Here is a 13,065-nt window from a genome sequence, read left to right on the forward strand (position 1 = left end):
TTTAATATTTTTTTTTTTAGATCGTTCATTCATTCATGTTAATATTTAATGTAGTAATCAATATATATATATAGATTACTACATTAAATATTAACATGGAGGATGACTATAAATTAATATAAATAATATATATATATATATATATATATATATATATATATATATATATATATATATATATAGTAATCTTGAAAAATTTTAACATAACATAATGAAACCTTATATTTCTATTAAAATACTTTATAAATAAATAAATAAATAAATCTCCATAATAACCTTATTTAAATTGCAAAATATTTATACTATATAGTAGCATCTGACTAAAAGAAAAAATACATCATATTTTGCATAATAAAACTAAAGCTTTTTTTTTTTTTTTACGATTGTTTGCATTGTGACTTACTTATGACAATAAGGCACATTCTTGTGAATAAATAAATAGACAATTTTATGATGTAGGCCGAAAATGAGCTTCCCCTATTTGACAGACCAGTAGCCGCCACTGATGTATATGTATATGTATATGTATATATATATATATATATATATATATATATATATATATATATATATATATATATATTAGGGGTGTGCAAAGCAGCCGGTATTTGTATCTGTATTTGTTGAGGGGGGAAAAGTATTTGTATTTGTATTTGTATTCGAGTAAAATTCAAAATAGGCGTAAAAATACAGTTTTTTTTGCGTTACACTTCTACACACTTTTTTTGGCTGGTGGAGGACCAAGAGATGGCTCAGCAGCAGCCGCACTCTTTTCTATTTGGTTGTCCAAATCCATGTGAGGTGTTTTAGCTAAGTTAATGAGTGACGGGAAGCTAAGGTGAACTGGGGAGTCGCTCTCTAAACGTGGGGTATTTAAAATTGCTTTTGAATGCGCGCGCGCGTTTTACTTTCGGTTTCGTTTTAACGATGGCGCGAAACTCTCTGCGGTGCTGAGCGTGCATTCTACAATAAAAGACATCAGTTTAACAAAGCAATTTAAAAGTGGTGGGACACAAACGGGATTTTGAAAAGTGTGTCCCCAGTGGAAATTACGCACCTGCGTGAGTGGAGTTATCATTTGATGTGAATGTGCCGCGTTGTACAGTATATTGAGACGGAGGCGCCAGAATTGCATCTGACAGAATGTGCGCTGTAGCACAAAATATAGTACATTTCTTCAAAAGCAGATTGTGGAGACATTTTAATTTTCCACAATCAAAAATCGTCATATCACACACCCCTAATTGCAATGTAGTTTGTGCAAATCTGGAACAGAGGTTGGTTAAGAGAGAAAAAAACGGCCGGTTCCGAGTTTCAGCGGAGCGCAGTGTCAGTGACTCATGAGGAAACGCAGCTTTTTGATATAAAGTTTTTCTTGTTCCCGAATACAAATATTTTTTAAGTATTTGTTCGAAATAAGTATTTGTAAAAAACACCCTATTTGTGCCGTTCCGAATACCGTATTCGGGTTCGGCTCCACCCCTATATATATATATATATATATATATATATATATATATATATATATGTATGTATATGTATATGTATATGTATATATATATAATTTTGAAACAAAAAAATGAGGTTCAAAAATATAAACGTGCGTGTTTATTTCAGCCTACAAAACACTAAAGTAAATATCAAAGAAATTATACAGTTAAATAAGAAAGTAGCCAAAATAAGAACGGTAAATATTAAACAAACATTTGTTGCATAAATTCGTAACAACCTCGCCCAACCCTTGTCCGACGGCTTATCAAAAGAACCGTCCGGAGTCCGAGTCTTTTCTCTCTCTTTCCCATTACACTGTTGCATCCATTAAAATCAGATTTGTTTTTAATAGGAATGTGGTTACATTTCTTTTCGTTTCTTTATAAAGTTAATTTAGAAATATGTTTAGAACATTTTTTGTTTGTTAAATTAAGGTTTTTGCTTTTTAAAGTAATGACCAAGCGGCCAGAGGCAGGCAGTGAGTTGATCACAGCCTATGTTTGATCAATTTTGCCTTCTCAAATCATCACGACTTGCCTAAAATAAAATCTTCAAGCATATCACAATGTTATTTTAAACGTTTAACTTAGATAAATGCACGCTATTATGCGCATACAATCGTTTGTTGGATAGTGGAAGCTAAATGCGCTTTGCAGGACATTGAGGCGCCAGCGCAATCACTTGCAAAAAAATTAAAATATGCCATAATCTTTGCTCATAAAGGTAAGCGTAATATATCATCCGGAACTATAAAGGGTCTAATTTTATTTGCGTGCACTCATGATATCAACAAAATGTTGTGCTTTTGTAAAAATAAAGAAAACAAACAAGATGCGCTTTCTAATGTCTCGGTGTTGAACAGGAGCGCTGCACAAAAATGAAACGAAAGTAGCACTGCCGGTGGCATCCGATGACCGCGGTTGCGCGGTTGTCATTGCGACAGTCACAGCCCTAATTAATATAATGAATAAAATTTAATTTCATGCAAAATGTATTTACCATGAAATTTCTAATAGAGCGATGGAATATTGTGCCGTCATAATATCCTTTCTTGCACAGTTTAATAAAGTTCTCTCCAGCCTTGGGGATCTGCAAGGAATAAAACAAATATCAGTTTTGATGTCAGGAAATGTGATTAATCAAACCTGTTTGTCATTATGATGACACTTGAATAGCAGCCCACAAACTGAAGAAGGTGTGAATCAATTTTGATTCATACAAATACATCTTTGTTGTGGGACAGGAGACCATACCAATCACATAAACAAAGTATCTCAGGAAAACTCATTTAAAAAACACTTTTGAGATCTTATGACTCATATATAAAGCTACTGAATCTCTAGGAACTAGAAAAATGTTGAATAGTTGTTGTTGTTGTTTTTTATTTCCCAATTTAAAAAAATAGTCATAAAATAGTAAAAACAAATATATAATGAGAAAAACAATTTAGGATCATGAGGATTTAAAACATTATAAACATTTACTTTTACAAAATATTTATAAAAATTAAAAAAATCTCATTACTATAATGTAAGAAAAATAAAGATACATTATTTACATTAATTATAAAATATATAAAAGTATGTATACATCATTGAAGAATTTATTGCACTACGTAAACCAACGTCTGGACAGGAGGATTATTATATTAAAGAAAATGTGCTTAATTATAAAAAAATAATTCCACAATGCAAGAAAAATCTTAATGGTCCTTTTTTCCTTAAGATATTGGAGCTAAAATATATGGTATTTCTTGATGAGATTCAACCAAAGCGAATTTAAGCCCATCTCCAATTAAAGGACTGCAAAATATTCACATTAATAAAACTGCAGCTTTCATCTTTAAATCACTTATGAATATTACAGAAACTTCATCCACTACAATTTCAGACGATGACTTAATTATTTTACTTAAGATATGTACAAGCCCTTTCCTCAAAGCCCTTCTGTGCTACCAAAAGGACCATCTATGGGCTACAAAGGTCAATAAACAATTAGGATTGTTAGTAATACATCTGGCAGCTTTGAATATATGAGTCTGCTAGGTTATTCAGGAAGCGAAAGGCTTGTTTATGTAAGATGTTGTTTAAAAAAACCAAAGCACTGAAAGTTTAAGCAGTTCCTTCCTGTCCAGCTCTGTAAATGTTTATTTGTTGGTTTCTATGGTGATCAGACATGCCTCTCTTCAAATAAAACCTCTGCGAGTCAATAAACTGATTTTGCGTTCAGAAAAGACATTGTGTGCCTTACTGGGAGATGCAGAAGCACATTCCACATTAAAGTTTTATGAGTCAACCTGAGAGGAGGTCAAGCAGGTCAGGACTTAAAAAACATTCAGATTTCAATGTCACACACACTCATGCATGAAAAGCACACAGACACCTACAAAAATAAAGTTGTCAAGTAAGATCTCAATCATCTGCTCCATCTAAACCTGACAGTGTTACATAACTGTCCACAACGACATTCCAATCTAAATGCCATCATGTGCTGCAAACTGTAAATCCTTGACAAGAGGACGCTTGTAAATAGGCAAATAAAAAAAAATGAAAAAAAAAAATAAATAAATTTTTTTTTTTTAAAGTAATGTTTAAAACAAATATTTATTTTATATTTTTTGTGTTAAAAAAAAAAAAAAAAAAAAAAATCATGTCACCTCGAAACATTGTATGCTTTACAGACTAATTTTAACTACATCCCCACATTTATGATAAGGAAATATTTATGTGTCTCATAGCTACACGGTATGAGTAGATAGACAGAGGTAGATATTTTGAGGTAAATGTGTTCAAAAATCAATTAAGCAGACTTTTTTTGGGAGTTATTCCATAACATTTCATTTTTATATGTGTACTATTGTTCAGAACTGTGCGAGCTAACCATGTGCTGATTTGCATCTTTAAGCTACGTTCAAAAGCATATAAAATTATTTACCGAAACGGCACCAAATCTTTCGGTCGTGACTGTTTCGGTCATGACTGACATCTTTGTGTTTTCGGGTGTTATTCCATAAAATTGTCACGAGCAAAACATGTCATCATTGTTTCAGCAGTGACAAAAGGGAATACATAATCCTCATATTTGGCAGAAATAAATAAAATTTTAGTACAGTTGTGCAAATTTGTATTTATATGTTGCTACCAAAGCATTACGGTCTCTCCTGAAAATGTGCCGTCACTACTGAAACATGGGATGTTTTTCCAAAAATAAATTGTTTTCCCAATTCAGTATACTGAATGCTAATGAATGCTTAAATCAGTATGATCAACTTTTTGCCTTTTACAAAGAAATACAACTTTTATAAATTACACTTGAAATATTGTTTAAAATGGCACTGTTATTGATTTACCTTTGAAAACCGTTTAATAAAATAAAAATATATATATATTTATAATGTAGATCAAAATCTTAATAGATCGACATAACCCTTCTAATTAAATTATACATTACTGTGCTTTGGTAGCGACAAATTTGGGGAGAGGACAAATATTCCAAGACTTTCTGAAAATACAATATGAGAATTAACTGCACAACTACTAGAAGTGTGTACTTTGGATATTATACAATTTACATACATACAAAGTTTTTGCAAAAAGACATTCTTTTTCAAGACATTTCCAGCTCTGACTTTGGACCAATTCTATAGAATGGCCCATATAGGCTACATACGGTATTGTGTCATTTTAAAAGTCATTGTGATTATTGTATTTCTAACCGTAATACAGTGAAAAATGTGCTTAATTGTTATGAAAAAATACCTTAAAGGCGACATTGCAAATTTCACTTTTGCATGGTGTTTGCATTTGCAGTAGGGCTGCCCCCTAATAGCCGACTAAAGGCCTCAAAATACTATATACTAACCGTTAGTCGAGGAAGAGGCTTGGTCGCTCAAAATTTTATTAGCCGCTTAGTTGACTGTGGCAGTCCGTGACGGACAGATAATTTACATTTATCTCAAAAGAAGACATTACAGACATAATATATCTATAGAGATTGAAATGTCTACTTTTAATTGAACCAATTCAAATAGAAAACAAATATTCTCAGATTATGTCATCCGTATGAAACATGCATACACTTGCATCCACTACTGCGGAGATGACAAGTCAGTGTTGCTGACTTAATCTCTTAAACCAAAAACAAATAAAGCGTTAGTTTATCAATAACTTATTGAAACATTAATGCAGTCTCCTTTTTGTTTTTCCCTGACACATTCATACAATTATTCATACTCATACAATTATTATATCCGCCGGTGTGCTGTGGCAAGCTTTTTTTGTGCGCTTGAGCGCTTATTAGGCTATGTAGGCAATTAAAGGCTGATTATTATGATTTATATGGCTTATTAATAAACATGCAACTAATAGTTGACTAATGCTTAAAATGAATGACTACTAGTCGACCAGAAAAATCTTTAGTCCTACTTAGCAGTGTGTGGAAACAACCACCCCACAATGATAAAAATCCATTCACGTCTTTTTTTAATCCTCAAAAAACCTAAACAGTCTCAATTATCAAGCCATTTTGATTTTCTGAGCAGTATAATGTTGTTTTCTTCGCACTCGAGCAGCTGTAGCGACAACAAATGTTTTGTATTTGGATGTAAAAGTGAACACAAGAATCGAAATTTTCTCCCGACAGAGTCACTGAGGACGCAGTGGATTAGTTTTGTTTTTGATGGTAACATGCCTACAAAAAAACAGAAGAGAGGGGCGGGGTGAGCAGCAGCTCATTATCATTTAAAGAGACATGCACCGCTGAAAGGAGCTGTTCTTGACAAGGCAAAAAAGGGTGTTGTTTTACACAACCATTGAGGAATTTTAACCAAAGTATGTTGCAGACATATTATGAAGACCCTAAAGAATCATACCAACTTGTGGAAAATGGGCACCTGATTCCCCTTTAAAAATAGGCTTAATTTTATTTTGTTCTGGAGTGAGATATGAACATGATGACTTATTTCTTGTCCTCAAGATTCACTCTTACAGTAAAAAAAGGCCATTACCACTTTGTAAACACTGCACCACAAATAGAATCATCACAAATGCAGGCAAACCAGAAGAGGGAGGGAATGGAGGAGAGGAGGAAAAAAGGCAGAGGGTAATTTTCTTATCAGTGTGACCTCTCCTCTTTATCCTGATTTGACAAGCACCCAGCCAATGAAAAGACACAAAAATAGCACCTAGTTACTAGGACTATGAAGAGCATGAAACGCTGTTCCTGTGTCCATTAGGCAGTGTTTACCCTGGTTCCCAAGTCACACTGACACAAACACTAGAGGGAAGCGTTTTATAGCTGTCTCTGCACACTTGGATAGGACACAGTAGCTCTGTTTTCACAATATGTTCCCTAACATTAGACTAAATGTGAATCTAAAATTCAAGGAATTTTCTAACCAAACAAAGTCTTTTATCCTGTGGCCTTATAAAGGCCATCTGCTGCTTTTGTACACTGCATCAATTCAACACTGAGCCAAGGTGTTCATGAAAGTGATAAAATAGTGCAATAAATATGATTTAAGCATATGGAATCTTATACATGTAATTAAAAAGTCAGTAAAGACAGAGCTCACCAATTTCTCTGTACTGTGTTAAAGAGAAACACTAAACGATAGATATAAAGAGATTGATGCGCAGCTTTGACCCAGGAGTGAGAGTCTGGCACACGCTCTCACATAAATAAGAACAGGGACTTGCATCTGCTCAGCTGAGAAGAGAGAACTATGGGTAGGTTTTACCACCAGCGCAAGGCCAGAACGAACACAATTTTTCCGAGGAAGTGTTTTATGGCGGGGATGATTTTACAAGCTCAGTGGGACACAGAGCACATCAAGGAAAAGCAATGAGAAGAGAGAAAATGCATTAGAAAAGGACATAAAGAGAAAGTATCTGACATTAACAGCAAAAACAAACAGAGCAGAGTAGAGAGAAATAAAGGGAAAACAGAGTGAGTCAATCAATGTAGGTCAGCAGTTGCAGTGTGTCAGTGAGATTGAGCACTCTGAATGGATGAATTATATATTATGTATGGACAAGAACGCCTTAGACCACTACTCACACACACACACACACACACACAGAGCAAGTACATTAAACATACACACCTCTAGCACACCTCTGCTCAATTCAGAAATATCTAGGCAGGTCTGTGTTTTCATAAGCTAGTCTGCATTGGAGGTGAACTGCATATATGCAATATGTGAATTCACTAACATAAAGCCACTTTGTTTGAAAGTGACCTTTAAAAGTGTTAGGTGCTTTGTGCATTACTATTTACAATAAACAATGTACATTTTTTGCAGAAATTCTGCTAATTTGACCATACTTTTAAGTAACAATAAAAAATGTATTTACAAAATGTAACTATACCAAATATCAAGTAACATTTATTTTAAAAGCCTGTAGCACATGCACAATTTTCAAACAAACCATTTTACCAAAGTTTGTTACATTTTAAAACATGAAATAAACTTTTTTTTTTAACATTTTTTTTACTATTTAAAAGAACTGATTTATATCTGAATACATTTTAAAATCAAAGCTTAAAATTTTAAGATCAAAGCTAAATTTTCAGCATCATTACTCCAGTCTTCAGAGTTACACAATCCTTCAGGAATCATTCTAATATGCTGATTTGTTGATCAAGAAACATTTTTTTATTATCAATATTAAAATAGTTGAGTACATTTTTTTTAGGATTCTTTGATGAATAGAAAGAACCAGAGAACATTAGTTATAGTAGCATGTTAAATTATAGACTACACCATTCAAAAGCTTGGAGTCAGTATTTTTTGGGGGGGGAAAGAAATTATAGGAATTAATACTTTTATTTAGCAAAGATGCTTTAAATTGTTAAAAAGTGATGATAAAGACATTTAAAATGTTACAAAAGTTTCCAGTTTCAGAGAAATGCTGTTCTTTTGAACTTTCTATTCATTAAAGAAACCTGAAAAAAAAAAAAAAAAAACACTACTCCGGTGTATTCAACCTAATAATAGTAATAAACGTTTTTTTGAGCAGCAAATCAGAATATTAGAATAATTTCTGAAGGATCATATGACTGGAGTAATGCTTAAAAATTCAGCTTTGAAACATTTTAAAATATATTCATATTTTATTTTAAATAGTAATATTATATTTCAAAACTTTTATTTTGGATGGGATTAATTGCAATTAATTGTTTGACAACTCAAAAGTTGTCAAAAGCCTTTACTTAAAATAGAAATCTTTTGTAACATTTTTTAAATGTCTTTATTTCTGAATCGTAACACTTCTGATAAATATATGAAATATCTACCAGTTGTCAAACTTGCGCAACATGTTTACTGTTGATATATTACACTGTAGTTAATCTGCTAGGACACCTGTGTGAACTTGATGGGAACTGACTTTAAACATCCATGAAATATGACCTTAAGACGAGCTGGTTCAAAAACTTTTGAAACGTGGCACATAAATGGGAAGTTACTTCTGAGAAAAGCTCTAACAGCAACTGTTTACAGATGCCACTTGCTTTGATGTTTTTTATCTACTGCAATGAAAGCATGACTTGTGTGTCCACTGTATATAAGTCTATAATTGTTACTGCTTTTCTCTTTCCTTCACTGTCTAATTAGTCAGATCTGGCCCTGATCTGATAGCGTGACATCAAACAAAATGTCAGACAGAGCCAGTAATATCACATGTACATAATGAGCACACATGACGACGAAATGTTTAAAAAAAGTTTGTGTTAGTGTTACCTTATCACAGTGCAACTCCACATTCAGGTCCCCTTTGTTTGTGTGCAGGCGGACGTAGCCTTTCTTCTTAACATACTGGTAGCGAACGGCATCGTCGGAAATAGCATCTGAAAACACAGGACAAATATTTTCATTCTTTATATTTATGAATGACTTTGCACCAGACAGTATTGACATTTTTTGTATCATAACAGCCTTATACCATTCTGAAAGAGAATAAACAGGTATTCTACACCGATCTGACAGCTGCCAGATGGTTTTCCTAGGTATACTGAAGCCAAATTCACTCTAAACGAGAATAAAATACCAACTAGCACTAATATTTGCCAGGGGTTTCAGGTATTGCAATGATGCAATGTTATGAAATGCACGCAACTGCTTCCCAGCATAAACAAAAAGGGAAATTGTGTAATTTATTGTGTGCATCACCAGTCATGGTGGTATTTGCACATTTAGCAGATGCTTGAACCCAAAGCAACTTGATGCATTTAAGATATGTAGGCACTGAAGGAATGGTTGCAAAGTTGCTGAAAATGTATTCACCCTCAGGGCATCCAACATGTAGATGAACTTGTTTCTTCATCAGAACAGATTTGGAGAAACGTAGCATTACATCACTTGCTCACCAATGGATCTTTTGGGTGCCGTCAGAGTGAGTACAAACAGCTGATAGAAACATTACAATAATCCACACCACTCCAGTCCATCAATTCATGTCTTGGAAAGTGAAAAGCTGTGTATTTTTAATAAACAAAACCTATCACTAATGAATATTTAACTTTAAATGGTTGCTTACAGTTAAAACATGAGCGTTATCATGGATTTTGAGTGGTCACAAGCTTCACAAGATGTTAATTGTTGGACTGGAGTTGTGTGGATTACTTGTGGATTATTATGATGCTTTTATCAGCTCACTGAACTCTCATTTTGACAGCACCCATTCACTAAACTTCTCCAAATCTATTCTGATGATGAAAAACTTATCTACATCTTAAAAGAGAAGAACTTCCAGAACAAAAAGTTACAGATAATTTGCTCACCCCCTTGTCAAAGATATTCATGTCTTTCTTTCTTCACTCGTAAAGAAATGGTGTTTTTTGAGGAAAACATTTCAGATTTTCTCTCCATACAGTGGACTTCTATGGTGCCCCAAAGTTTGAGCTTCCAAAATGCAGTTTAAATGCAGCTTCAAAGTGCTCCAAAGATCCCAGCCATTGAAGGAGGGTCTTATCTACCAAAACGATCAGGTATTTTCTAAAAAAAAAAATAATAATAATAATTCAAAAAAACAAAAAAAACAAACAATTTATATTCTTTTTAACCTCAAATGCTCGTCTTTTCTAGCCCTGCGTGAACTCTGTGTATTCCGGGTCAAGACAGTTAGGGTAGGTCAAAAAACTCCCATCTCATTTTCTTCTCCAACTTCAAAATTGTCCTCGTTTTGGTAGATAAGACCCTTTTTTCTCAGCAGAAATCGTTTAGAGCCCTTTGAATCTGCATTAAGCTGCATTTTGGAAGTTCAAACTCAGGGGCATCATAGAAGTCCACTATATGGAGAAAAATCCTAAAAAGTTTTCCTCAAAAAAACAATTTCTTTATGACTGGAGAAAGAAAGGCATGAACATCTTGGATGACATAGGGGTTGGGCAAATTATCTGTACATTTTTGTTCTGGAAGTTAGCTTCTTTAAATGGCCTGAGGCTAGTAACAAAAAGAACTTGACTAAGCAAGGAAAGCAAGTTTCTCCATTACCTGCTTCATGGGTGGTGGCTGGAGCCATAGCTGTAGACGTGAAAGAGGCAGACACTCTTCCAGTGGAATAGTGTGCCTGGAGGAAGAGAGACAGACATGGTTTACAGATAAGACAAAATAAGCTCTGACACCCACATCCAAAACAACTAAATGATCTTCACATACATGACATCACTCAAACACCTCCTAATGTGACTATTACATTTAATAATAATGTTTTATCGCACATTCTTTCTGAAGACAGACAGGTGGATATGTTTTACCGATTCCTGTGGGGCAATTCAGGTGCATGTGGATGTGTCTATGTCCAGATTTTTTTTCTCAACAAGGAACATTAAGGCATTTATTTCTGTAGCATAAACAAAACAATGAGATTTGAATGAGAGTTGAAATCTACCAATATTAAAAATGGCTAAACGGAAATTTTGGGCTTAAAATGGTCATAGTTATCTTTGGAGTATTATAGTTGTCTTAGTATGGCGTAGAAATAGCATAGCTAAATCAGTAGGAGAGTGGGCCTGGATGCCAGTCTATTTCAGCATCACAATGCCAATCCAGCACAGCTAGGGCTGAAATAGACTGGCATTCATGCCAAAAGTCGAGCCAATTACATTCAATGCCTGCACTGTGAATGGGCTGAGCAAGCAAAGCTAATATAGCTAAAAGCACGGGGGCAGACACACTTCAACCTGGGCTAAAAGAAGACTTGAGACACGGCCAGAGACACACTTAGAAGTACGGAAAAAAAAAAAACCTCATGGTTTAGATACCAGGTATCTCTCTGGTTTCATTTCCCAGGAAGTGAGTAATTGGTATGGTAATTTTAGACCGTTAAACCAAAAACGCGAAAAACTGATATGACATTCAAGAAATTGTGACTCTTGCTGTGAGTGTATGTGGTCGCTTGAGGATCCTGTGAGGCGTCATCTTCTGCTCCAGTTGCTGTGTGATGCTGGTAGAGTCTGAGGGGCAAATCACCTCATAATGCACAGACACTTGTGCATAGACGCGCACACACAGGCACAGCTAGATACTTCCCTGTGACCCAAACAGCACTGCACAGTACTGCTTTATCTGGCCTCAAACACCTCGCAGGAGACCCCATTAGCACCCATTATTACACTACTAAAAGTTTGAGGTGTGTAAGGCTTTTAATGTTTTTGAAAGAAGCTTCGTACACTATACAAAATACCATCAAAAAAAGGATGACTTTGAAATATTATTACAATTTAAAATATCTCTTTTTAGAATTGAATTTATTCCTGTGGTGCAAAGCAGGATTATCAGCATCATCTTCAGTGTCACATGACCTTTCAGAAATCATTTCAATATGCTGATTTGCCAGTTGAAACATTAATTATTATTAATGTTAATAATAATTAATTTACATATACCTTATTTACCAAAATAAGAGGGATCAATACAAAATGCATGTTATTTTTTGTTTAGTTCTGACCTGAATAAGACAATTCACATAAAAGATGTTTCCATATAGTCCACAATAGAAAATAATAGTTGAATTTATAAAAATGACCCTGTTCAAAAGTTTTCATACACTTGATTCTTAATACTATGTTGTTACCTGAATGATTCACAGCTGTTTTTCGTTTAGTGATGGTTGTTTATGAGTCCCTTGTTTGTCCTGAACAGTTAAACTGCCTGTTGTTCTTCAGAAAATCCTCCAGCTCCCCCAAATTCTGTGGTTTTTCAGCATTTTTGTGTATTTGAACCCTTTCCAACAATGACTATGATTTTGAGATCCATCTTTTCACACTGAGGACAACTGAGGGACTCTTAACTATTACAGAAGGTTCAAACGCTCACTGATGCTCCAGAAAGAAAAATGATGCATTAAGAGCCAGGGGTGGAAACTTTTTAACAGAATAAAGAGGTGTACATTTTTTAGACTTTGCCTAAATATAGTATCTTTTTCAATTTAGTACTGCCTTTAGAAGCTACAGAAGATACGTTTCCCAGAAGACAATTTATTTATTTATTTATTTTTAATATTTAATATTTAATATTTATTTCTTTTTTTTTTTTTGGGGGGGGTTGGGTTATGGATTTATTATTAGCTAGGA

The 13,065-nt window shown here is 34.0% G+C and overlaps 1 protein-coding gene across 1 annotated transcript in view; it reads right to left on the minus strand.

The window, feature by feature from the left end:
* Positions 1 to 13,065, minus strand: part of ppil2 (peptidylprolyl isomerase (cyclophilin)-like 2) — a 50,679-nt gene that overhangs the window by 19,445 nt on the left and 18,169 nt on the right. The window contains exons 11-13 of the mRNA XM_051110121.1: positions 10,985 to 11,060; positions 9,233 to 9,339; positions 2,491 to 2,580 (exon numbers count right to left, since the gene is read on the minus strand). Of these exons, the coding sequence (XP_050966078.1) occupies positions 2,491 to 2,580; positions 9,233 to 9,339; positions 10,985 to 11,060 (273 nt within the window). The remainder of the gene's footprint in view (positions 1 to 2,490; positions 2,581 to 9,232; positions 9,340 to 10,984; positions 11,061 to 13,065) is intronic.

Source organism: Labeo rohita, chromosome 5 (assembly GCF_022985175.1).
Source record: "Labeo rohita strain BAU-BD-2019 chromosome 5, IGBB_LRoh.1.0, whole genome shotgun sequence".
NCBI classification, from domain to species: domain Eukaryota; kingdom Metazoa; phylum Chordata; class Actinopteri; order Cypriniformes; family Cyprinidae; genus Labeo; species Labeo rohita.